Source organism: Ambystoma mexicanum, chromosome 14 (assembly GCF_040938575.1).
Source record: "Ambystoma mexicanum isolate Mex_15411 chromosome 14, UKY_AmexF1_1, whole genome shotgun sequence".
Classification (NCBI taxonomy): Eukaryota; Metazoa; Chordata; class Amphibia; order Caudata; family Ambystomatidae; genus Ambystoma; species Ambystoma mexicanum.
The window spans coordinates 645,404,012-645,429,271 of NC_090940.1; the positions used below are offsets into that span (position 1 = coordinate 645,404,012).

At 43.1% G+C, this 25,260-nt stretch overlaps 1 protein-coding gene across 1 annotated transcript in view; it reads right to left on the bottom strand.

The window, feature by feature from the left end:
* Nucleotides 1–810: 810 nt before the first annotated feature.
* The window catches only part of TMEM179 (transmembrane protein 179), a 103,458-nt gene continuing 79,008 nt past the window's right edge, over nucleotides 811–25,260 (bottom strand). Inside the window, exons 3-4 of the mRNA XM_069638140.1 lie at nucleotides 7,676–7,754; nucleotides 811–7,393 (exon numbers count right to left, since the gene is read on the bottom strand). Of these exons, the coding sequence (XP_069494241.1) occupies nucleotides 7,214–7,393; nucleotides 7,676–7,754 (259 nt within the window). The 3' untranslated portion in view covers nucleotides 811–7,213. The remainder of the gene's footprint in view (nucleotides 7,394–7,675; nucleotides 7,755–25,260) is intronic.

Here is a 25,260-nt window from a genome sequence, read left to right on the forward strand (position 1 = left end):
GACTGGCTTGCTAGCATTCTTTAAATTGATTCTTTCAAGGAAATCTGTCTCCTTTAGAATTTGCCATGTCTCGATGGGGAGTATGGACAATATTTATTTCTGTATTTCTTTCTTTTGCGAAATACAAAAAACGACTGATAGTTTCGAAAAGCTTGGAAAACATTTTGTAACATAATTCTACTTTTTTAATATCCATTAATAGTGATATGTTCTTTCACTTTCTGAGCATGTTTTCATTTCAAGTGTATTGTACATTTGAATGTCATTATTATACCATATTTGCTACAGTGACTTGTCACTAATTAACCTGTGTTAGATGGATTGAATTTTGTCTGGTTAAGACTTTATTCAAGGTTGTTTTATGATAGAGGGCTTTTTTCTTTTGCTTAAAAATTGATCTGTGTTGCGAAATATTGTTACAGTTGATTTCCTACTGACTTTTAAAGACATGATCAAATATCTTGAGTTGACTAACTACTTAATATGATATTCCTGCTAAACTTTGATGAAATTTCTAGTCTATATACTGTAATTTGTTCACTGTTTTTCTGTTATTTGTCTGCAAGGTCATGTGTATGTGTAAATGTGTGTGTACATTTCTGAAATGTTTTCCTTTTTTATTTCTCTTCCCTTTGTTCTATTGGAAAAATTGGAATTTACAACTGAAACAAATATACAATTAAATTTAAAAAAAACATTGTTCTACAAAGATTTAGAAGGCTTTCTTGTTATTATGTTGATGCTTTGGCATTTTCAAGTAATAGTGTAGACATTTCCCGGCTATTATAAACACAAACAATGGAAACACAATTTCATATTACCAATTTTATTCAGGAAAAGCTTTGTCGTGAATTTTCAATATGCTTTCCAAATAGCGGTGACCATGCTTTGGGCTCCACAGTTGAGCCTCTCGCTCAGTGAACAGTGGGACTAGGCAGTATAAAATGAATACAGACGGGCATTTCAAGCAGAATTTTTCATAGCATAACATGCACATTCTTACCAAGCGCAAGCGCACAAACAATTGCTCAAGAATCAGAACATGTACAAGTCTCAGTACTCTGCAGTAAGCTACACTGATTCCAAGCACTGCACATGGAAGGCACTGTTCAAATGCTGAGGCAAAGCAAAGTCACCTGCTTATGAAGTGATAATTATATACACATATAAATAGCCTGCATAATTAGGATAAAGTTAACTTAGTTCATACATTCAAAGTAGGCCGGTGAGATTCATTTAGGAATCCACTAGCATGATATTGACGCAGTTATTGTACAAATGAACTTGCTGCTGCTGAGGACTTTTCAATTTATTCTCTGAGACTAAGATCACTGGCAGCAAAACCTGACATTATCTGTCAGATTCGCAAAGGAATTCCTCTGACTTACCCCTTAACTTAAACACATTAAAGGGCTATTCAATTCGCTATCTGAGCAGCTCTCGGCTCACTCCTGACTTAACACACTAAAGCGCTATTCAATTCACTAAGACGTTACTACGAGTTACTCTTGATTTACTCCTGACTTAATTCTAGTAGGCCAGGAGTATGTCAGGGTTACTCATTGTAAGTTATTTGTGTATCTCCCACATATTCTGTATTGCTCTCAGAAGAATCAAAGCAACAATGTGGTTGGATGTCTGTACAATGTCACACAAAAGCAAAAATAAGTGGTTATGAAAGACTTACCGACACAAGCTCGAATGTGACGCAAATGTCATCATAAAGATCTTTAGTTCCCGCTACATTGGTTGATCACCAATTTGTCTCAAATCTTTTTCAAGAAGATTAGTTGCTGACTACGCATATGTCTTTTCTCTATTCACCTTTCCCAATTCCTCACACCAAGAAGCCACCTCGTCTTTAATACTACATTAATTCAATTTTCAAGATTTGCTGTCAAATACATTTAATTTTCTCCTAAATGCCCATGAAATTGATTAAATTCATTAATAAAGAATGTAAGCATTGAATATGATTTAATGACGTATTGAGTGTTCTGACGTACTCTTGACTTACTCCGAGAGAGGGCTATTGTGATTCACCTAGACGTTCTTGTGCGTAACTCTGAGGTTACTTGGAGTACATCAGATTTACTGCTGACTTTCTTGGTGTAAGTCTGAAGTAACTTCTTTGTCAATAGCCTTCTCCACGGGCAACCCATAGTTCCTGATAGCAGCATTTCTGTAATCCAGCCCCCCAGCAACATTAATTATTCTACAAATAGCTCTACACTTGAAACCATGGAGTTAACGGAGGATAGCACAGGGGCAACACGCTCGTCTTGAAAGCAAGACCACGCAGGGCAACAGAGGTTCGAATCCCAACTCTGCACATAGGAACCAAACTCAGGTTCGGTGTTAGGTGCGTTATAAAAAAACAATTAAATAAATAAAGATAAGCAGTAGCTATATGAAAACTGTGAGTCACATGTCTTAAAAAGAATAGAACAATGTAACTCATCTATAACTCGACACAAACAGTTAGTATTTTCAAGTGGCAGAAGCTTAATCCAGAGATTCTTTTGTTGTAACGATACATCGGCACGGAAACTTACAATTAAACTTGACAGAATTGAAGCCATGTTACTGTATTTGATTAAACATTATTAGAAAGGTTGCACTGGTGCAGAATTAAGATCTTTGTGCTGCAAAGCCATCAACAAGGCTTCCCTCAGCAATACAGCCTGCAATGCAGGTTGAAGCCTTGCCCCAGTATTAAAGCACACAGTTCGATGTGATCATCTTGGATATTAAAGGCTGCGCACAAAAACTACCGACCTCTTTTTACTGATTTGGTACGGTCTTTAATAATTTGAAATACATCACTCCCACCACCCCCTGCTCTTTGAAATCTGTGGGTTTCACCCCCAAGTCCCTCTTTAACCTGTGCCCCTGACCGAACCCCACCTCATATACAAATACACACATGCAGACACACATCTCCTCCACACCTCTGCCTCACATAAAAATACACACAAACACACAACTTTAATGAACATACTTAGTTTTGCCCTGTCGAGCTTACAATCTATTATTATTATTCATAACATACCCATGTTCTGTTGGGTAACTCAGGCACATGGAAGTAAAGTGGCATTTGCACCACAAGACGAAACCAATAAATTAACTCATGGGATGTAATAAAAGCACTCCAGACTGCAATAGTCCTATTTTATTTCTTTGATCTTCTGTTTTCAGTATGTCCCTTTGGGGATCTCTCTGTGCACCTAGCACTGCAACACAGCAGACTGGTCCCATACCTTATCCCCCATAGACTGGGCAGTAAGAGGCACTATAAACCAGTAAATGTAATGTAAGTCGTCTTGTATAGCGCTCTTCTACCACTATTGGTGGCTTCATTGTGCTATACAGTACAGTGCACAGCACTGGATTGTGTATTTTGGGATGAGCCTCATCATAGAAGTAGATCCAGGCTCCACCCGGTAGATAATCCATATTTGATCATGATTCTCCTGCTGTCTTTATTGAACTGTATATTGTTTTAACGGTCCCTTTACTGGGACTGGAGTGATATGACCAACGTGTTTAGACGTACGATGATTCGGATACGTATGAACACCCTCCTTTTTAGTAGTCAGAAAATGACATTTTCCATGCTACCAGCGCACGTACCCAAGAATAAGTATACTAAATTGAAGTACACGTAAGTAATGTGAACTAAAGAAAACTAAACTGAAGTTTACAAATGTAATGTATAGTTCACTAAAGTGAACTGAACTAAAGTAAACCAGACTTAATCATGTCTGCTATTAATTTAAGCTAAAGTAACTTTGTTCACAATGGGTTCCTCATAAATGATCAATAAATAAATAAAGTACTGTAAAGTGATTGAAAAGGAATTTAAAACATATAGGGCCTCATTACGACCCAGGCGGAAGACCATGGTGCTTTTACCGACTCCGCCATGGAGAAAGGGGGAATTACCACCCCATTACAAGGTTGGCGGGGCGGTAATTCCCCCTTCCTCCATGGCCCTTCCCCATTCCCATTTTTGCCCCATAGGGCTCAATGGGAATGGGGAAGGCGCTAAGTACAGTACCGCAAATTGTGGTACCGTACTTAGCACCAAGGTCCCTTTGCGGGTCCCTACTTTAACGGCTGGTGTAGACCAGTGCCGCAAAGGGACCTCGTAATCAGGCGCTAATGGGTCGCCAGGGTCGTAATGAGGCCCATAGTATACCAAAGTGCACCTACCTAAAGTAAACCGAACTAAACTAAAGAAAACTGTACGGAATTATATCATCCAATATACCAAAGTACACCTCACTAAAGTAAACTGAACTAAACTAAAGTAAATGAAACCGAAATCTATCACCCAAGTAAAGCAAAGTACACCTAAGTAAAATAAACTGAACTAAACTAAACTGCACTGAATTATGTCATCCAAGTATACCAAAGTACACCTAACTAAAGTAAACTGAACAAAACGAAAGTAAACTGCACTGAATTATATAATTCATCGGGGGGTTATAATGGGTTTGCCACTATCCCACGAGTATTTCCGGCAGGATACTGGCAAACGGAATTACCGTTGCTGGCGCCTGATATGCCGGTATTACTAGGATATTCCAGGTGCCGGCAATGGCAGTCACTCCCCATTCCATGGGGTCCCATAGGACTCTATGGGGCAAATTTACGGTATTACCGGCACTGGTAATGGGCCCAATTTACCTCCAGCTGCTTGTTGGAGGTAAATCAGGTAAACCCCACTTGCAAACCTGTAGTTCGGTGGTGCAGGAGAAGTGACGGTAACAGAATTACCGCCACATTTTCCACCACTTTTCTGCATCCGGCCAACTTCTAATGACCCCCATTGTTTGACTTTTTGTTGTTGTTGAGGTCACCTTTGTTAAGATAAAAATATATACAAGACTCAAATCCTTAAAAAAAAGCTCAAGACCCACATGTGCAAGAAGTTCCTCAATCCCTAACGCCTCCTGTCGTTCCCTTCCTGAACGGGTACTAAAGGTTTGTTGGAAACCTTTGAACCTGTGCTTACTCATTACTCCTTTGCAGTGCTCTTCCAGCTGTGGTCTGTGTTGTCTGACAAAGTGCACTTCCCACTTGCCCCGATCCCCAGCACTTAACTGATCTGGAATGTACCAGTGCCGACACCCCTACTTGTTATATCCTCTCGCAGTGCTATAAAGCGACTATGTCTCTTGGTTAGCGCTTTACAATTCATCAGTAAATAAATAAATAAAACTATTCACAATTGGAAAAAAAACTGTAATATTAAGGGTGTCTTTTTGATGCAGTTGAAATATTAGTTGTGCATGAAAGGAGAAGGTTGTGCCTTCCAGCTATGCAAAATATTTTTTCTAGTATCAACTCAAATTTTCAGCGATATTTTATTTCGTACAAATCTTACTGTAGTTCAACTGGTGTATGTTGGCTTAAAATATTGTACACTTTCAGCGATGGGTTGCGTCGAAATATGTTGGTGCCAAGGCAGAACATTTTTCTTCAGTTTTACTTCAACGGGAAAAACGACAAAGTTGCCATGATTTTAAATATTTTGATTGGCCGATGACAGACGGCTCTTCCATCAATGAAAGAGTTGCCCTACTGCACTAAAACATTTATATCTGATGGAGTAGTAGACACTGCTTGAAGCCCTAAATCAAGGGTCTGAGTCACAAATATTTGGATTTTCACAGCAGCAAATGAGGAGATGTTTTTAAGTATCCTAAATTTGGGTAATGTAAACTAAAGCTAACTTCACTGAAGTGCACTGGCGTAATGTAAAGTACACTAAACTAAAATAAATACGGCTAAAGTAAACTACACTGAAGCGTAGCAGCCATTAAACTAAGCTGAACCTATTGACGATATTAACTGTCTTGTTTATTATATTGTATTTCATGTGGTTTTAAACGTGTATATACTGTAATACTATGTTTTCTATTCACGTTTTAATGAAATGTATTTGTATTTTAACATGTGTAAAGGTTTGTATTAACCATAAACACAAATAAATACATACATAAATAAATAAACAAATGAACACATCTAAACTTTGGCGGTAACTTTGCTTGCAATGGGTGCATTATAAATTATCAATAAATACGTTTCTCTAAGTTAATTAAAATTGAGTTATATCAGCCATTGTTTGATTTTCTTTACATGAGACTGCCTTTATTTAAGAAAAATAGCTACAAAAATCGTAAGGCCCATCAGTTCAAGATGGTCCTCCATCCCCAATGCCTTCTGGCATGCTCTCCTGCACTGGCACTCTGATGTATAACCTCTACCTTTATACCTGATTCACAAACTTAAAACTGGAGCAAATCTGGGGGCCACATAATTTACTAAATGCTGGAGAAGTCCTGAAAGAAAGTATGTACTTACCCAACAATGACACTTTTAAATAACAAAATATCCTTTGTCTAAATGTTGGGAAAAGAAATAGAAAAATCTTCAAAATAGTTATGAGGACATCAAACTATAAATAGATAATTGCAGTGAAGGATTGTGGGTTCTATACTTTTACATATATATGTATTCAATCTCATTCTGCTTGACTTCAATATTTTTGGTAGTGTCGAGATACATACGAAGAGGAATTGATGTTACTAGATCAATAGCTTTTCAATGTGTTGAAATACACAAAATGTCACACTCTTAAAAACAAAATGTCGATGACATTGCCACAGCGGCCTGAAATGTTAGTACTTATTTACATTTTAAGAAAAGAGTGCTGCTTACATTCTGCTGTGCCATAACACTTTTCTTTAGGGAATACATTCTAAACACTGATTTTGCATATCGTACTTTACAGCGAAACCAGTTGGTGTGAAGATAATAATGGATTTCTTTAAATGTTCTGCACACTATGTTCTCCTCGCCTCTTGGTCTTAAAGTCTCATTGAATCGTTTAAAATGTTTGGTACACACATTTCCAATGGAGTGGTCCATTAACAGACCGTTTGGCCAATTCATACAATCAAATTAAGAAATACTGCGATAGATGTGTGTTCATGGTCCACATATTGTTACAACAGCATATTCATTTAAATACTGATCCAGTGTGGCAGGGGGTCTGAAAGAATATGTCACTTTACAAAGAAGAACATTTACTATACGACATTAATTATGTTATGGACTCGATTTGATCCAAGCAAGTTTAGCCTGCCGTGGGTAAGTTATGTGTAAGGATGGCTGAGAATTTGTGCCAATCTCTGCACCAGTATTAAATCATGCCACTTTTCTCATCTTGGAACGAGGTCCTGGAGGCGGTTCTTCCAATTAGAAGCTCCTTCTCGGCGATCAGGCTGTCCAACAAGTCTTCCTGCCTGTAGTTGCGGTACACCTTGAGGAACGCCAGGATTGTAATCCCCAACCAGGCCAGCCAAGATGCCCAAAGGCCAAACTAGGTACAAGAAAATAAGTCGCTGTGAGAATATTGAACAGCTAGTTTGTCAATACACATTATATATTTAAGCATACTTGAGTTTACAATAAAATTTCGGATATTTCTAAACTCCCAAGAGTGCACATAATGATGGGATTGGCAACACAGTTATATTGGGAGTGTGATGGTAGTGGGAAGCCATCCAACAGAGTGGAAGCCAAGAATCTGCTAATGTTCATGTTAAGGAAGCCTATATTGCATAAGAACATTCCTATCTGGTTATTACAGAGCTCGGCCCACCTGTGCAATTGAAAACTGGTCGTAGAAAGAAGAATTTTCTATGTTCAGCTCCAGGTCAATGTCTTGTAGCTCTTCACAGCTGAAATAGAAAGTTGATTGAGAGAAAGGGTCAGGGTTTGAGCAACAGATAATAACGCCAGGCTCAACAGAAAATGTATGTCTAGAACGTCCACAACAAACCCGTCTGCACATTGCAGAAGCAGAGCAGTCATGTGCAGATCAGTCTTGCTCCTGCCACCAATGGGAGCAGTGGAACCAGAACTCCTAGCTCATATCCACTTTGCAGAGAAACACGAGCAGCCCCTGGCATATTTCAGCCTTGTTTGAGGCCCACAGTGTGGTGCAGTTAGGTTCACTATGGCATAGGACGCCTGGGCATACCCTCTCTCACTTAGGGTGACAAACTATAACCAAAAATTGCGATGGGTGGAAGGATATTAAGCAATAAGACCAGAGCCGGCAGGCCAAATCGCGTGGTAACCGCCCTCGGCCCAAGTTACAGGCACAAGTGAAGGTAGGGCCTTTACGATGAGCCTTGGCACTGTTACCACCCAATCTGTCCAGCCGGGGAGGGTCTTATTGCTGTTAGCACCCCAGTTGCTGGCAGCATCCCGTTCATTCTATCAAAATGTTTACAATCCATCAATAAATGTCTACTTGGGACCACGTCCGCAAAACATATAAAAACATTTCAATAAGAATTTTACAATAGAGTTAAAATGAGGGAATAAAATCATAACCATAAAATTAATTGCCATTTGGACCATTATGCTCGCAATGTACATTTTCTTAGAATAAAAACGTGTTTAGAACAAGTAAAAAAACAAAAACACTCACATTCCCAAGAGCACAGTGCATGATCAATATTAGTTCATGATTCCCACAGTGAGACAATAGTATCTGAGTGTCGATCAAATGGTCCTCGAAGGACCCCTCGTGCAAGGGAGGTTAATACTAACACACAAGACTATGGGGGTCATTCCGAGGTTGGAGGTAAGGGATTACCGGCACCGATAAGGGTGCCGATGCTGGTAATCCCTTACCTCCGTATTCCGAGGTCCCTTTGCGGGTCCTTCCTTACCTCCTGCTTTTAGCAGAAGTTAAGTACAGGACCTGCAAAGGTACTTCGGAGGTAATTACGGTACCGTAATTTATGGTGCCGTAATTACCTCCTTCCCCATTCCCATTGAGCCCTATGGGGCAGAAATGGGAATGGGGAAGTGCAAAAGGTGAATGGGGAATTACCGGTCCCTCCAACCCTGGAATGGACCGGTAATTACTCCATTCACCATGCCGGATTTGGGACGGTTTCGGAGGCAACCATGGGGCCAATTACTCCATGGTTAGCTCCAAACCCGGAATGAGGCCCTATGTGTCTGTATTTACGCAACATTCTTTGATGCGTGTAGGCTACGTCCCCAGGCTTCATTTAGGTACATCGCAACCGAAAAGACCAACACTACCGCTTCAGATCTATGCATCATAGCTTCAGTAATTGCAATTGTTTTTTTATAACGTTGTGTTCCATATGACATGTTCAAGGAACCTGGGCTTAAGGAAACTTTTCCTAAGGTTGCTATAAGGGCTTATTCATTTATTTAATTAGTTTTTTTATAACACGCCTAATACCGTACCTGAGTTCAGTTTCTAAGAGCGGATCCAGGATTCAAACCCCTGTCGCTCTGCCTGGTCTTGTTTCCAAGTTACAATAGGCACATTTATTAGTGACCGTATTGTCCCACTGGTGCAAGTGTTCAGCCAATTGAAGTATTCCCAATCTGAATTTAATTCAGAGTGCTCTGTTAGGTTTTTGGCCTCAGCACATCTAGGTACCACTCAGAACCAGTTAGGGTTTTCCTACCCCAATACGTGGCTAAGATGGCAGAGTTGTAAATCTTAATTAATGATGTTTTGTCTGTAACAGGTTGGTATTTACTCTTTATTTGGGGTTTAGAAGACAAATCTATCGAGTCCGGGTTTGTCCCAAAGACTCCCAGACTGATCTTAAAGAGTTGGTCTCTGATGTGCTGGCATCACATTAACGTACTTCAGCGTTCCTGGGATACGAGGTTCCCAGAGGCTTCTCTGTATTTTCCTAGATTGTGAATCTGCATTTTCTTTGTTAGCATAAAGCTAATCCATTCATTCATTAATGTAAAATATGTTTAGCAGTATGGTTGTTCTGAGCTATCATGGATCAACATTTGCTGCGAACCATGCAGAAAGATATAATGGCAGACTCTCAGCTATTTTCAGCACAGAGTAACCTTTAGTTACTAATACAAAGATAGGCTAACTCAGAATGTCTTTTGGTTCAGGGACTGCATGTGATTGTATGACCTTATAATACTCATGATGTACTTGCAAGCAAACTGCTGACAAATATAGAGCAGCTTCTCTTGATTTCCCGAAAACTACTCTTTTATAATCCGTAACTGGGCTGCCTCATAACAAAGTAGAAAATTCGGGAGGCCCATCCCCCCTTTACTCTTGGGTGATGATAAAATAAAATAAGATTACTACATTTTTATAGGTCAGTGAAGACTCTTTTAGGCATGACTACCGAGAGTGCTTGGAATAAATATAGAAGTTTAGGGACGGTAACCATTTTAATAGCTGCCAGTTGCCCTAACAACAATATTGTGAGGGCATCCCATTTGTGGAGATCCACCGGATACCAGCCATTTAAGGTGGGCATGAAAGCTACCCATAGGTACCGAATCCCTTTGGGGACACCTTTGAAGTGGATGTCTCCCTTCCCCGTACTGTAAAGTTGAGCAACTCCAATGTAGCTCCAATGTAGCTAAATTAATCTTAAACGCAGAAACTTTGAGAAACGTTTCCAAAATCATCAATTACCCCTGACCCCTTCAAGTGACATTTTCGTTGTCGTTAGTGTAAGTAGCATGTTTGGTGCCCCTTCTTAGGTTAAACTCAGTGGACAAGGAGTCGGTTATGAGAAGCCTCACTGAGGGGAACCTATAATTTGCTTGGACCCTCTTAATAAATCCTGCACTCAGGCCCATCCTCTCCATGACTTTAAACAAAAAAGACCACATCACCCGGTCAGAAGCTTTTTCAGCATTAAGGGAGGGGAACATGGCAGGGACCAATGTTTTTTGGACCTTTTCTATTAAGTGGGCTATCCTTCATATATTGTCAAATGATTGATGGCCTAAAATGAACCCACGACTGGTCCGGTTGGATTAGTGAGGGAAGAAAACCTTCTAGCCTGCTGAAATCTTAGTATACATTTTAACATCAACAATAATGAAGGTAATAGGCCGATATGAGCCATATTTTGTGGGGTCCTTATTAGGTTTAGGAAGAAGTATTTTTTTGCATTCTCCATGGAGGTTGCAATTGCCCCGTCTTACAGAAGTAATTGAATAAATTGGTAAGGTATGAGAGGAGAGTCCTGCTAAATCTTCTATAAAAGCCTGTTTTAAACCTACCTGGGCCTGGGGATTTATTGAGGGGCAATGATTTGATGACTATGCAGAACTCGTCCTCTGTGATTTCCACACTCGACCATTCTCCAATCTCAGACCCAAATTTTGTCAACTGCACCTTGTCCAGGAAATCCATCTGTAAGTGTTCCAGGGGATTCTGAGAGAAGTACAAATCTGTAAAGAACTGCGTGAAGCACTTTTGTATGTCACTTGTCTGTGATGTTGTAATGCACTGTTCATCTTCTACTGCAAGGATAGCCTTAGATCCTACTGCTCCCCATAACAGCCTCACTAGGAGCTTATATTCCTTATTTACTTTGGCACAATAGCTTTGCCTAACAAAAAGTACAGCTTCTTCTGCTCTTTTGGTTCAGAGAAGGTTTGGTTGGCCCACAGCCTGCCTATACCCCCTATATAATTTCCTTGAGGGGGTTGCCAGGTTTATTTTCCTGCATTCCTCTTCTGCTTCTTCCTCGAGTTGGACTTCCAATGCCTTCATTTTTTTCCCGCTTATTGCCTTGGTGGTGATGAGCTCCCCACTAACTGTTCCCTTGAAGGCATCCCACCTAGTGCTCTCACTCGTTTCTTCTAACTTGTTTAAGTCAAAGAATCGGGTGATCTTGTCTTCTCGATCTTTTCTGATTATCGAGTCCCATATTACGTCCCCCAGAGTTCTCCACCCCCACACACCGTGAGTATATCTAGGAAAATAAAGATCCGTAATGATGGTGGGGTGGCCAGCTACACCCATCGAGCCCACATCAATGCCCTTGATCTCTCCTATTATGTGCACTGAAACTCACAAGTAATCTATACAGGACAGAGAATTGTGGACACAGGAGAAAAACGTGAACCTCTCAGCTCGCCCCCGTACCTCCCTCCAAGAATTCTGCAAGCCCATGTGGTCTAATCCCTTTTGTAGGAACTTAGATGCAACCCCTTTCTTGTGTGAAGCCTCTGTTTTACTCCTATCTAACTCATGACCAGACCAAGTTGAAGTCCCCCATCATTATTATATTTCATTTTGCGAGCTCTTCAAGTGTAACCAAGGGGTCCTTCAAAAATGAATCCTAGCCTGTATTGGGGGCATAAATCAAGGCCATGATATACTCCTTCACGCCCATAAACCCTCTCACCAATATGTAACGGTCCCACTTGTCTTCTTTGGAATCCATAATCCTCATGTCACTGCCATCCCTGAAGGCTAGCACACCACGCCCCTGTCTTGGTGGGGGCCGATGCATGGAACATTTGGGAAAATCCTTTAAGTCTAAGCCTCCCCTGGTCCCTTTGCTATGGGTGGGTTTCTTGAAGGGTCAACATGTCAGTTTTCATAGACGTAGTAAACAGCTCTAGTTTTTTTCCTCCCCAAAGGGGAGTTTAGATCCCTAACATACTGGGTTACCCACTTGACTGTGTGAAACACTGTTCCGACTGCCCCTTCCTGCCTTGGTGGGGGACCCTAACTTCGCCCAAAACCCCATTGAACCCACAAATCATAATACTATTGTCTTGCCAACACCCCTCCCCCAAAAGAGAGCTCCCGCCGTCTTGCCCCACCCCTCTCCCCCTCAACCCTCTTCTTTGTTATGTCTGCCCTTTTCGTATACAAGATGAGATAACCCAATGCTCCTCCAACACACCTCCAGCTGATATCAATTCAATTATCTTCCACCACCCCTTGTTGCTTCCAAATGCCTGCAAACAACTTACCCTTTTTGTCATTAGCATGCCCTCACTCTGCAGGGTTCTTTTCACTGGATTCCCTCCCCCCCATCTCTAGGTGTGGGACATCTACGCGGGGGTCTTTTCCACCTTAGATTCCCTGTCGTCGACCATTCCCTGGGTCTCTGCTTATTACAGCCATTTGTTGTACATAGGGTTTCCGGCGGGTCACCTGCTTTAGGAGTATGCGTCTGGGACTTTGGGCAATTTTTCGCATCCATTAATCCCTTCTCGAGGCCTGGGCCACTCAAACAGTTAATAGGTGGACCCCTTGCTCAGAGATCTCAGCAATCCGCTTCTACAATCTGCTCAAGGACATTGGTAGCGCATCCTTCCTTCAGATCACTTATGGGGCTATCTGCTCGCCTTCCCAGCCTTTGCGGACTCCCAGTCGCCAGATCTTGCCAGAATGAGTGCTAACTGTGCTCCTATGTCCCCTGAGCCAGAAGAGTGGTTGCAAGCTAATCTTTCCGCAGGTGTACATCCTTTTCAACAATCCCAGTCTGGGTGGATGGGGTGGCAAAGTTGCTCAGGAGTCTCCCAATCTTCCAAGATCACTGCTGCATGTGGGGCTCCATCCTGAGTGACCCAGCCCAGCCAGGGAGCCGGTCCCACGTCACATAAACTCTGCGGGGGAGGTCTTCCAGACTTCGCTTGAAGTCCCAGAACGGAGCAGGAACTCCTCATCAGTGCCAATCGGCTCATCAACCAGGGCCCCTGCAGTCACCTGCCAAAGCAATATCAGGAATTCAGAGTCCCTAGGCTTCTCTAGCTGCGTGGTACCAGCAGACTCACTATATCCCAGTCACTGTCTATCTAGGAAAGTCTTGTGGCGTAGCTCCCCAGAAATGCCGTCCGCGTTGAAATCACATTGGGCTTGCATAAATCCCGGCAAACGCTGTGCCCCTCCCTTCTCGGGTGCTCCAATCTCCCTGCTCCGATGAGGCAGTCCCAACGGGACCACTGCAGCCTTTCTGTCAGGATTGCTGAAGCAGTCTTTGGCATGCACTAGCAACATCCACTTCCTGAGTTGGGTACCCAAACCTTCACATACCTAGAAGAACATTTGCAAAGTATCCTCGAGGATCTGGGGTGGTGGGTAAGCCTTTAGCGGCCCAGAGTGAGCACAATGCTCTCACCATCTGTCTGCTGGCAGTGGCTATCTTGTTCCATTTATTTTTAAGTTGTTTTAATTCAAAAAGATGTGTAATAATCAAAATAGTTTTTCCCTCTCATAGTAGTAAGGGAGATGAGTACTATATCATCAGCCAATAGAAGCATCGGATACCTATCAGTACCCAACAGTAAGGCACTTACCTAAGATGGCCACTGTGGAGATGGAAGTTGGGGGCCCTCTTCCATTTCCATGTCGGCCAGTGGGAGTGCGGAACAGCAGCAGTGGTTGTGCTGTCACCAAAGGAAACAGGTAAGTGAAATAGGGGTGGGGAGGGAATGCAACAGTGACTGGAGGGAACGGGAGGTTGTGGGGAAGATGGCGAGATGGTGGGAGAGCAGCCTACAGGTTGCATGGAACACGGGCTTGGAAAGTGGTATTCAGCCAGCGATCCAAACAATCTTTTGGCTTCTCAGCTGCACTGTACATTTCTTTTTTTGCTAAATCAGACACTCTTGGAACCCATGTAGGAACTACACGGGGGCAAAGAGATGAGGGGGGAGCAGGGAAGTGAAGGAGGAGTGTAGAAGGGAAGGGGTGCTGGCCAGCAGCAATCAGGCTGCTCTGTGGGGTGCATTCAAAGAGCCCAAACTGAAGGTGCCCTTCACCCGAAAAGCAGGATTTTTCTACACTGACACAAAAATGGCTTTGCATGAGTGTTTTTCAAGTAAAATTGAAGAGCCATGCGCAAAAGGCCTACCTGTCACTACCAAAGGAAAAGCAGCATTTTAATCCACAAAAGAAGAAGAAGGAATCAAAGGTCTCTTTCACATGAAAAACAGGATTTTTAAACACTGACAAAAAAACAGCTTTTGACAGGTGTTTGCAGTTTAAATGTGAAAAATGTATCCCTCCTAACATTTGAAAACAAAAGCCCACTTTGTTTCCATGAAAATGTGCCCGTCAGCCCAAGGCAAACCCTTTTGGCTTGTGGGTGGGCAAACTTCACAAAGAAATCCCCCCACTGCAAGTCTGGATGTTACATCCCCAATATAATTACAACTGCAATAAAATGTGTCCTGCTAAAGGTGTGGAAAACCCAGTGTTCCAAAGACTTGCTGGCTCTGAAGGCAGTGCTAACAGGACAGTTCTCCTTGGCTGGTGCATGACTAAAATGTGTGAAAATGGGGGCTACAACTTCAAAGAGCAAACAACCAACTTCAAAGAGACTCATTAAAAAAAAACTCTGGTCACAGGCTGGCCCAGGGAGACAGATGGCTGGATGAAGCAGATCTCCCATGTACTGAACATATAGATTTACAATTAATTTAAATTGACTATTATATCGAAGGCCTTTTTCTCAGCAACCATAAGGCAGATTTATTCATTTATATACCATTTCCTAGGTAATTTCCAGTTGATTTTGAAGATATAAAATTCATGCACCTACGAGTTATGGAACTGTAATGGCCAGTTAAACTGGGTTCCTGGCTGATCTGAACATGTCCTGAATGTAAGAGTTGGTGAACTGGTGAAGGGTAGAATTAGGAATATGGGTAGGAAATGACATGTTCATAACTGTTATGCTTTCTGTGAAAACGGTGGAAAATTTCCAAACGGCTGTACAACATGGTGCGGTCTTGGCTTTCGTCTTATTTAATTCCCCATGATTAACTGAAAAGGGAAATATATATGTTATGGCAGATGATAGTATAATTATGAAGTTTCGCTATGCAACTAGTTTTTGCCCAACGATTGACAGGAGAACAAATGGGGATTTCAAATGGGGCTGCCACATGTCTGCTCCAGACTCATTAACCAATCCATTGAGATGGGCTGGATTTGCGAGGAGAGAGAAAGGTAACGGTCCAATCCTAGTTACGAGAACTCTGGCAGGGTACTTCCACAAGATTGTAAAATTGGTGGTGTCATTGCTGCTCTATAAGGGGAACTACACTAGGAGGAAGGGAGAGAGCTGCTGAAGTTTACCATCAAGAGTGCTGCTGCAACTTACATCTGACAGCTGAAAGGAAACACCAGAGGAGATTGCTGAGAGTGCATCTGGGTGGAGCTGTCTATTGCTAGGAAGGCCTAAATGCTGACTGGGTTCTATGGTGGAGAGCAGGAGGCCATCCTTGAGAGTGAAGTGACCAGACCAGACCCCTGCCATATCCTTACAGATGGTCCTGACATGCAGCTGGCTGTCTTGACATTTAAACAGAGGATTTCTATGTAAGTAGAACTGAGACCTGGGAAACCAAATGGTGGGGGAGTCTGCTTGCCTTGATTCCTTTCTTTTTATGGTGTGCTGGGGAGGGGTGCAAAACTGTGTAGTGCCTTAGCCTAATTAACTAAAAAGATTAATTCCCCATTTGGTGGAACACTCTGGGGTAATTTTTGTTAAAGAATTGAAATTAACAAAGTTCACCTCCCAGTGTGTGCCTTTAATTTAATTGGTTAATCCTTTTTGTCCTGTTGACCCCAGCTTCCTTAAGGAAGAGGGCCGTCTTTGTTTTTAAATCAGTCCAATCTTTTTGTCCAACTTTCCACTAACACAGGCCTGTCAGTGGAGGGGGGGTCTGAAATCCAAAATTCCCCAAATAATTCCAATTATTCTGTCTGGCTCCCCCAAACCAGACCATAGTAATGTGGGGTTTGAAAAACAAACAGCTAAATCACCCTGCGTTTATTTTAAAGTGACAGTATGTGTGAAGTAACAATTTCCATATGCATTTGCACACATTTGTAAAAAATAAACTGCTAGCCTTTTAAGTGCTATAAATGTGTTCACTGACCAGCGCTCACTTCTTCTTGAAGTGAGATTTGTAGATAGTCTTGAATTGTCATTTGTTCTCTTTTCAATTCACTTTTGTGATTTATTTATTTTGAGAGAAGTGTATTGTGTTGTGCCACGGATAAAGTGGTGTCTGACATTTTAGTGCAAGTTTTGTAACATCTACTCCAAATAAACCTAAATATATTTCCTCTACACCAGCCTAATTCTTGGCTCATTGGTAGCCCGGGGGGGAGTGGCAATCCAAGGGATATTCGATGAATTGGAGATAGGGCTGAATAACAGAATCAGTTAAACTCTTTGTTGTGTGACATCTTGAGTGGGGAGCGAAGTAACTCCCTGTGTTGTGTTTAGGGTCGCCGCTCAAAAAAATGTTAAAAATGTTGAGGGCTGGTGGTGGTATATAGCTAGCTATTTCCTACTCATGACAAAGTACATGGTGACAGACTGTTCATTTTGATGCAATTGCATGAAGGTGGAGCAACAGTCCTCTTTGCCTTGTTAAAGTGCCACACGGACTTGATCCAAGAGTTCCAGGCAGGTGTATAAGTGAAAAATTAGGATTGTGTAAGAATTGATTTGGATGAGGAAATCAAGCAGGAACAGGGAGATGTTTGCCCCTGCATAAAGACAGTTTTACAAAGGTGCAAAAAAAGCCATTGTGAAAATGACTACTGTACAAATTGGTGAAGCCAGGGAGTATTTCCTACCTAAATTATTTCTTAAGCGAGAATGGGTTGAGAGGCGAGGCTGGAAACTGGAAAACCAGAAGGTTATCTCAGTAAGCAATGATATTTGCCTTGAAGATGGAATATTGCACAAAGCACTTGAGGCATTTTACATGCCCAGAATGCTGGTGAAGAACAGATACAAATGGCTCAGCTAGCCGCTCAGTTATATTTTCATTTGCTATTAGTAGAAGAGCGTTGACAAAATAGTGATGCTAGTAGGATGAATCAGGCTGGAGACCTATCATAGGCCCAAGATCTTGTTCAACAACTAAAATATGAGCTGAAAACACAATAGCAAGCCAGTGCAGAGAGAGAGAGAGAGAGAGAAAGAGTTGGCTGCACTGCATAATGCAAGCACTAAGGGTGCAGATACCATAAACCTCCTTCAAGGCCAATTGAATAACCAAATTGGTCATAATAGAGGGTTGTTAGATGGCATTGTGGCCCTCAAGCAAAAAATCAAGACCTTAGAAGGAAAAATGGTCAGTTTATCATTAAAGAAATTGACTCACAAAAGTAGTTTGATGAAATGCATCAAGATATAAGTAATCTAAAACAACAGAGGACACCGCCGATTCAGGAAAAATACCTCTTGAAACAGGATAACAGTGTCCTATTACAGAGGATAAATCAGTTGGAAATGGAGGTAGAAAAGAAACAGTCAGGTTCTCAGGAACTGACCAGATTTAGAGAAGAAGGAATGAGCTAGAAAGGCGTGTGAGACTAATAGGAGCTGAACTATTAGAGGCAGCAAATTGTAGGGATGAACAAGAGAAAGAGATTAGTCTCCTGACTGCATCTTGAATATGCACGCAGCATGCAAGGCTCACAGAGGGAGAATTAATCACTTCAGCAGGAGGTGCAGCAAACAAAGGATCGGTTCGTAGCTCAGATCAGGGTGCATGAGATTAATCAGGATTTAGTGTCAGAATTAAAAAGCCAGCTCTCTGAATACCAACAGGAAGTAAGGACAGAGAGAAGCAGGTGTGAGTCTCACAAACAAAATTGAGAATTATAAACAGGCTCTGAGGCACTCTGAACAAGCAGGATGTGGGACAAGGCCCAGTGATCACAGTGAGGTCCCCATCCCATCAGGGGCCTAAGGCCCATCATTTACAACCTCCCAGGTACACATGGAAACTGGCTGCATTTATGCCACCGACAAAGAACAGGGGAACATGAGGCAGCTGGACTTACCCAGGTTAAGCCCGACTGATCCAGAAGGCCAGTCCTTGTCTGATAAGGATGAATATTCATCTATACCACACTGAAGGGTAAAGGGGCCGGACCAGTGTTTCCTGGAAGGAAGGAATAATACTGTAATTACTTCAGACCATGAATACTCTCATGAGGAGAGAGTCAGGGAGTTAGATTGGCTGAAGACACGACTACAAAGAGACCACTTTGCCCACTTCACTGAAGCAGAAAAGCCAGACTTTGGTCCAGGCGAGAGGAGTCCAGACCCTGTGGTTCTGGGAGATATTCCCAGTCTCATAGAGATAGGAAGTGCCTAGAAGACAGGGAAGGGAGTACCAGTAGCGGCTCTGAGTCAGAAGGTGAAAGAACTCTGCTGCAGAAGAAGAAAAAGACAGGGAAACAGAAGAAGGGTTTTGTTAAAGACCGATTCGACAGATAAAGGCCTAAAAGAGCTTTTTGACTCTGTCTCATAAGAATGCAAAATATTCAGTATGGGAGCACTCAGAGCTTTATAAGGAGATGATGGCATCATTCCAGATCATGAATGATGTGAATAGCATTTGCGAAATGGACGTTCTCACCTGAGTACTCCAGTTTCTTTGCAGGACTGCAGGACCAGGATCATTATAAATGGTACACCTATAAGGAGGCCATATTGAAAAAAGAATTACACCCACTGGAACCCACAAGAGGTCTCTAAGGCTGCAAATAACTTCAGGCTCCTAGGGAGTTTATGAAGGAGCTAAAGTGTGGGTGAACACCAATAGTAGGGAGTTCATAACTACATATTTAAATGCGCTCCCCAAATACATAATGACTCAGTTGGTGCATGACTTTCACGAGCATAGGCCCCTGGATTGGGTGATTGAACAGGCCACCAGGATCTATGAGGCCCAGAAGCCCACAGAGTAAAAACACCCTCAAGACCCCCAAGCATCTAAAACACCTGCTGCTGCAAAGGTGACGGAGGTAAAAATTACCCTTCCATTGGATCTGGAGACAGGGGGACCTAAATGTAACCCTCCTGCCAACAAGAAAAATGGAAGACAGAAGGGTCCCTCCCATGACCTGGCCCAATCGAATGGTAGTCAGGCGGGGCCCCAGATCAATGATCCCTCTGATCCTGCCACCTACATAAATCCTAGGTACAAGGGTACTAAACCAATCCTGAGTAATGTATACCCTCCCCGGCCCAAACTAATCAGGTAAGGACTGCCCCAGAAAACGTACCTCTAAACGTCCCTCAGGAGAGAAATATCACTCCACCTCCCAATCTGAACGTTTCCCCCAGATATCCTCGAACCAGAACTTCCAAAACAATCCTCCTCTCTCTTCCCAGTTCCACAAATATAGATCCCTGAGCCCAGGAGAAGGGAGATTCATGATGGAATATTATGGGGGACATTTCCAGTAACCGAGTTGCTCCAGCAGGAGGGACAGTTACCTTTTTTTGGGAGCAGCAGAGGTATGACTTGAGACCTCCCTACCATGCAGACAAGGTATCGCAACTGAAGCGACAGGTCCAGCAACTGACTGATAATCTGGAGTACATGTTGAGGGCTCAGTTCGACTCTCAACGTAACCCTACTTCCCAGAATTCACCAACACCCAGGTCTGATCCCCCAGGGGGGAAATGATGGGAAGAAACCTCTGACAAACCACAGGTCCTTGAGGAGGGGGCCCAGGTGGAGGGGGAGATGCCAAGCCCTAGAGGAAGCTTCCTTTCTCTCCCAAACAGAACACCTAAAAACCTCTCAGTTTGAAAAAGTCTCTTCTACCCCCAAAATGTTAGAACCCAAAGAGCAATGGGTAAGTAGGAGAGGCCAAAGAAGAAACCACTTTGTGGAGGAACTCCAAAGTATCCACTTTGGAAGAGAAGAAACCATGGAAAAGTCAGGTAAGCAGATATTCTATTTCCAAAATGGGGGGATTCCTCCCAAAGAAAACTGGGTCCCAAAAGACTCTGAGTGGGACAGGGTAAGTATAGAGACCAACTCAGAACCAGAAACTATTCTACCCCAAACATGTGAGCCAGACAGAATTGAAACGGAGGGGGAGTCCTTTCCCCGCACAGGTTCTGAGAACTGTTACCAGGTAACAGGGGACAGCCAAGGAGCTGGGGAAAAGGGGGATTCTCAAACAATTCCCATTGCGAGTTGCAAAGTTTTTTTTCGCAGATTCTGGAACTCCGACACAGAAAATTGCCCAAGATCACACAGTGTCGGAGGTAAATATTAAGACAATGACCAACGGCTGTCAAATAACTCACACTTTCTTTGTCTGTCTGCTATTCATGCATGGTCTGCTGCAAACAACCTCTGCCTCAATACCACTAAGACTAAGATCATTCCCATTGGGACCTCTGATCCCGCTTTCCCACTTTCACTCTGGCCGGCATTCCTTGGCCCTGCACCCGCACCCACCTACCAAGCAAGAAACCTTGGGGTCATCTTTGATTCCACTCTCTCCTTCTCCTCTCACATTTCAGACATCTCTAAAAAGTCTAACTATCAGCTACTACTCCTCATAGGTACTCTACCCTTTCTCACTTTTCCCCAGAAGCTCACTGTCTCCAGGGCCCTGGTTCTCACTAGGCTGGACTATTGCAACACCTCTTCCTCAACCTCCCTTCTTCTGCTCAGCGCCATCTGCAACTCATCCAGAACGGAAGCGCAAGACTTACTCTTGGCCTCAAGCCAGGTACTGCATCTCTCAGGTGCTGAAATCCCTCCACTGGCTCCCTGTGGGTGCAAGGATCAAATTCAAGACCATTTGCATTGTTCACAAGGCTTTTTGGGGCTTGGTACCCACCTACCTGCAACACTGCCTACCTAAATACTGTCCCTGATGAGCCCTCTGGTCATCTACCTCCAACCTTCTGCGAGTGAGCCGGTTCTCCAAGCAGAGATTTGGAGGGAGATCCTTATCCTCAGCAGGTGCCTCCCTCTTGAATAGCCTCCCTGCTGCCCTACGTCTTGAGGCAGATCTCCTGAAATTCTAGAAACTCCTCAAGACCTTCCTCTGCTCCTCTTTCTTCTCTCTCCCTCTACCCTGCTAACCTAGTACTATGTCCTTTCCCTCTCTCCCTCCTATTCCTTATAGCATGCTGATTGGCCGCCTGGTGCACCTCAGAGTCTCACTGGTCCCCAACAGCCCCGTCAGTTCTCTCTCTTGCCTCTGTATAGGTGATATATAAATAAACAATACCATACCACCTTGGAGGAGAAAGAAGGCCGATTGTATGCACCGGTCAAGGTGTAGGGTCAGTGTGAACTATCAGCTCTGGTGGATACTGGATCCCAAGCCACCCTCCTGTCCAAAAAGGCATTTGACCAACTAAACTCAGGACGGGGGAGGGCCACCAAATTCCACTCACACCACTTCCCAGACAACTCCAAAATTTTGACTGGAATGATATTTCCGTCGAAAGGGACTGCTGATCTGGAAATAAAAATGGAACAGCATTGGCTGAAACATCCGGTGATAGTTGTGAATAAAGAGGGCACACCTTGTTCACTGGTGAATGAACTCCTGAGGAGGTTATCACCTCTGATTGACTGTGTAAAGAGGGTCCTCTGGACTCAGACTAACCGCCCTAAAAATGAGTACCAATTATGTAAGCCTGAATGGTACCTGTCATGTAATTGATCAACGCTCTGAGAATGTAAATTTCCATTTCTAGAATATACAAGTCCCAGACATCATTGTCATCTCTGTAGGAGAACAAACTAGTGATGGTAACCCTTCTACATTCTTGAAAATCAACCTTCCTCCCAGTTTTAAGGGGCAATGCACACTGTAAGGGTACACCCTAAAATGTAACACCAGCTGAAAATCAGGAAAAACGTTGAATCCTGTGAAACCAGACAATGAAGATCCCGCTCAAAGTCTGACGGACATTCAGAAAAAGGGTGAGCAGTTGTTTTTCCCCATTCAGTTAAATGGGGGGGTGGCAGTGCTCACCAGAGTATGCCTGAACAATGGAAGGAGCTTCATCAGCAAATAATTATTTAGGAAACTCTCAAAGGATCAGTCAATTCCCACATTTAAATTGATTGACGAATGGGAAGTTGGTCTGGGAACCCCAAATTCCAAAACATCTCCTGCCTAGTAGGTGTATGATAAAAATGTCCATTGGCAACAAAAGCATAGAACAGAATTGCTGGGTTATGAAGGATGTCCCTTCCGTCTTTTATCTGGGAAGTGACATTCTCAACCGATTCGCAATCAATGTGGACCTAATTAATAATAAAGCCTGGTCCAGATTCTGGGGTAACCCCATGGGCTTTGACAACACTGAAAAAGCATTTCAGTCAGCTCAATTCCTGCCTTATGCTGTTGAAGTTCAAGTGCAAGAAGAGGTTACAATCCCAGGGCAGGTGCAACAATGTACTCTTCCCCTCAAAATGAAATGAAGACAGAACCTCAAACATCAGGACGCCTATATAAATCTAAATTCCTATCTCCAACAACAAGGTTTGCATTTAAATCCGATGCCTCTAGTAGACCTAGAACATAAAACCATTCGAACACTGGTAGATAACAGCGACCCTCGAAGTATCACTTTGGGCGCAGACACCTTTATTGGAATGGCAGTTGATGCCCAACATTATTCTACTGATCTAGGTCATTAAATCATGGGACAGATCCCACATGACTGTTTCGCCCTCAGTGACGGTATTCCTCCAGAAAAGATCTTTACTAGGAATGGGGGGAATTTCTTGGTGTAATCTTCCTGCCCCTATGGGGTGGAAGAGGTGACCTCTGACCTTAGGAGGGGGAGGTAGTGTTCAGAGTCAAGGACCACTACCTCGAATCCCCTGTTCAGGTCAACACCATCAAAAGAGATCTCTCCACCCAACTGGAAGATACCACTGAAATTGCCAAGCCTGAGGAGTTTCCAGTTTCCAAGCAGATGGTCGAGGAAAGGATCAATATTGGTGATGCCTGTGAGACCGAGGAGCAAAGACAGAAACTAAAACAGGTCTTCCTGGAATTCCAAGATATCTTTTCAGTGGACTCATATGACTGTGGACACACATCCATTCATTAAACCACCATTCCCATGGACCCTTAGATGGCTTCAGCATTTGTGAAACAATACTGGTTACCTCTCGTGTCCATGGAATCACTCACAGAGATTATTAAGAATTTAGAACACTGTGGGATAATTCCTCCAATCCACAGAACCTTCAACAACTAGGAACTGGGGATCCTTAAACCAAACGGCCAATGGAGACTATGTGCAGCCCTGAGGGATTTGAACAAACGGGTCCACACATCAAGATGGCACTTTCACTACATTGATCAGGGACTGGCCCAGATCCAAGGGTCAAAGGTGTACACCGCCATTGACCTGACCAACGGTTACTGGACAGTCCCCGTGAGTAGGGAAGACCAGTAAAAACTTGCCTTTACCTTTCGGGGCAGCAGTACACGTGGACCCAAACCCCCTTTGAATACATAAACTCTGGCAATGAGTTCAACATCTTCCTACATAAGGCCATGCCCGATTTGGGCGAAAAGTGAAACCTGGCCTATTTGGATGATGTTTTGATCAAGAGCTCAAATGTGGAGGAACATATAGCAAAAATCCACTATTTTCTAACCCAGTTGCAGAAAGCCGTAGCAAAACTGTTCTTTCGGAAGGCACAGTGTTGTGAGACCCGAGTGAACTTCTTAGGGCACGAGATCACCCCTGAGGGTCTTAATCCCCAGGAAAAGAAGGTGGAAGTCTTATTGAAATTAAAAGACCCTACTACTCTGTGAGAATTAAGAATCCTTCTTGGACTCTCTAAATGTAGTCAGACGTTCATTGAAAACTACACAGAGGTCACTCAACCCGTGGTCCATTTATTAAAGGCAGGAGTCAAGTAGGAGTGGGGTCTGGAACAATCCGAGGCAGTTTTCCCTGGCTCCTTATTGGCTTACCCAATAAAGAATGAGGAGTTCTTCTTGGAGACGGGGTTCTCAGATACTTGCCTACATCCAGTGTTCTATCAAAAGCACGACAAGGTCAGGTCAACAAAGTCATCTCGTACGCGAGCAAGACTTGGTCCTCTGTGGACGAAAAATTCAATGGCTGCGAGAAGACACTCCTGGCAACGGTGTCTGTGTTGAAAAATTACTGCCCATTCATACGGGGGAGTACATCATTGTCGAGACTCCTCAAAAACCCTTGCAATATCTCCAAAGTGACCGAATCCAGGCAGGGAATGTTAGTAATTCCAGAATTACCTCCTGGATTCTGTCCATGCAAGGCTTCCCTGTGAAGGACAGATATGGCCAAAACAAGAAGAGCCTCCTAGCGCATAGGTTGAGCATGATTGTGATCAAGAAAACTGTCTTGATGATGAAAGTCTAAGGACCAACAACGGAGGCGTACTTAACTTCCCCACACAAGGTCTATGAAGAAGACGCGTGTCATGGGATACCCGCAGTTTATGTGGATGGGTGCTCCTACCATGTTGATAACAAAAGGGGAAAATAACTGGTGGCTGGCATTGGGAATGCCTGGGTGAATGATACCACAGAACCCGTGGCTGGTTATAAAATAGGACCCCGAAGTAGTC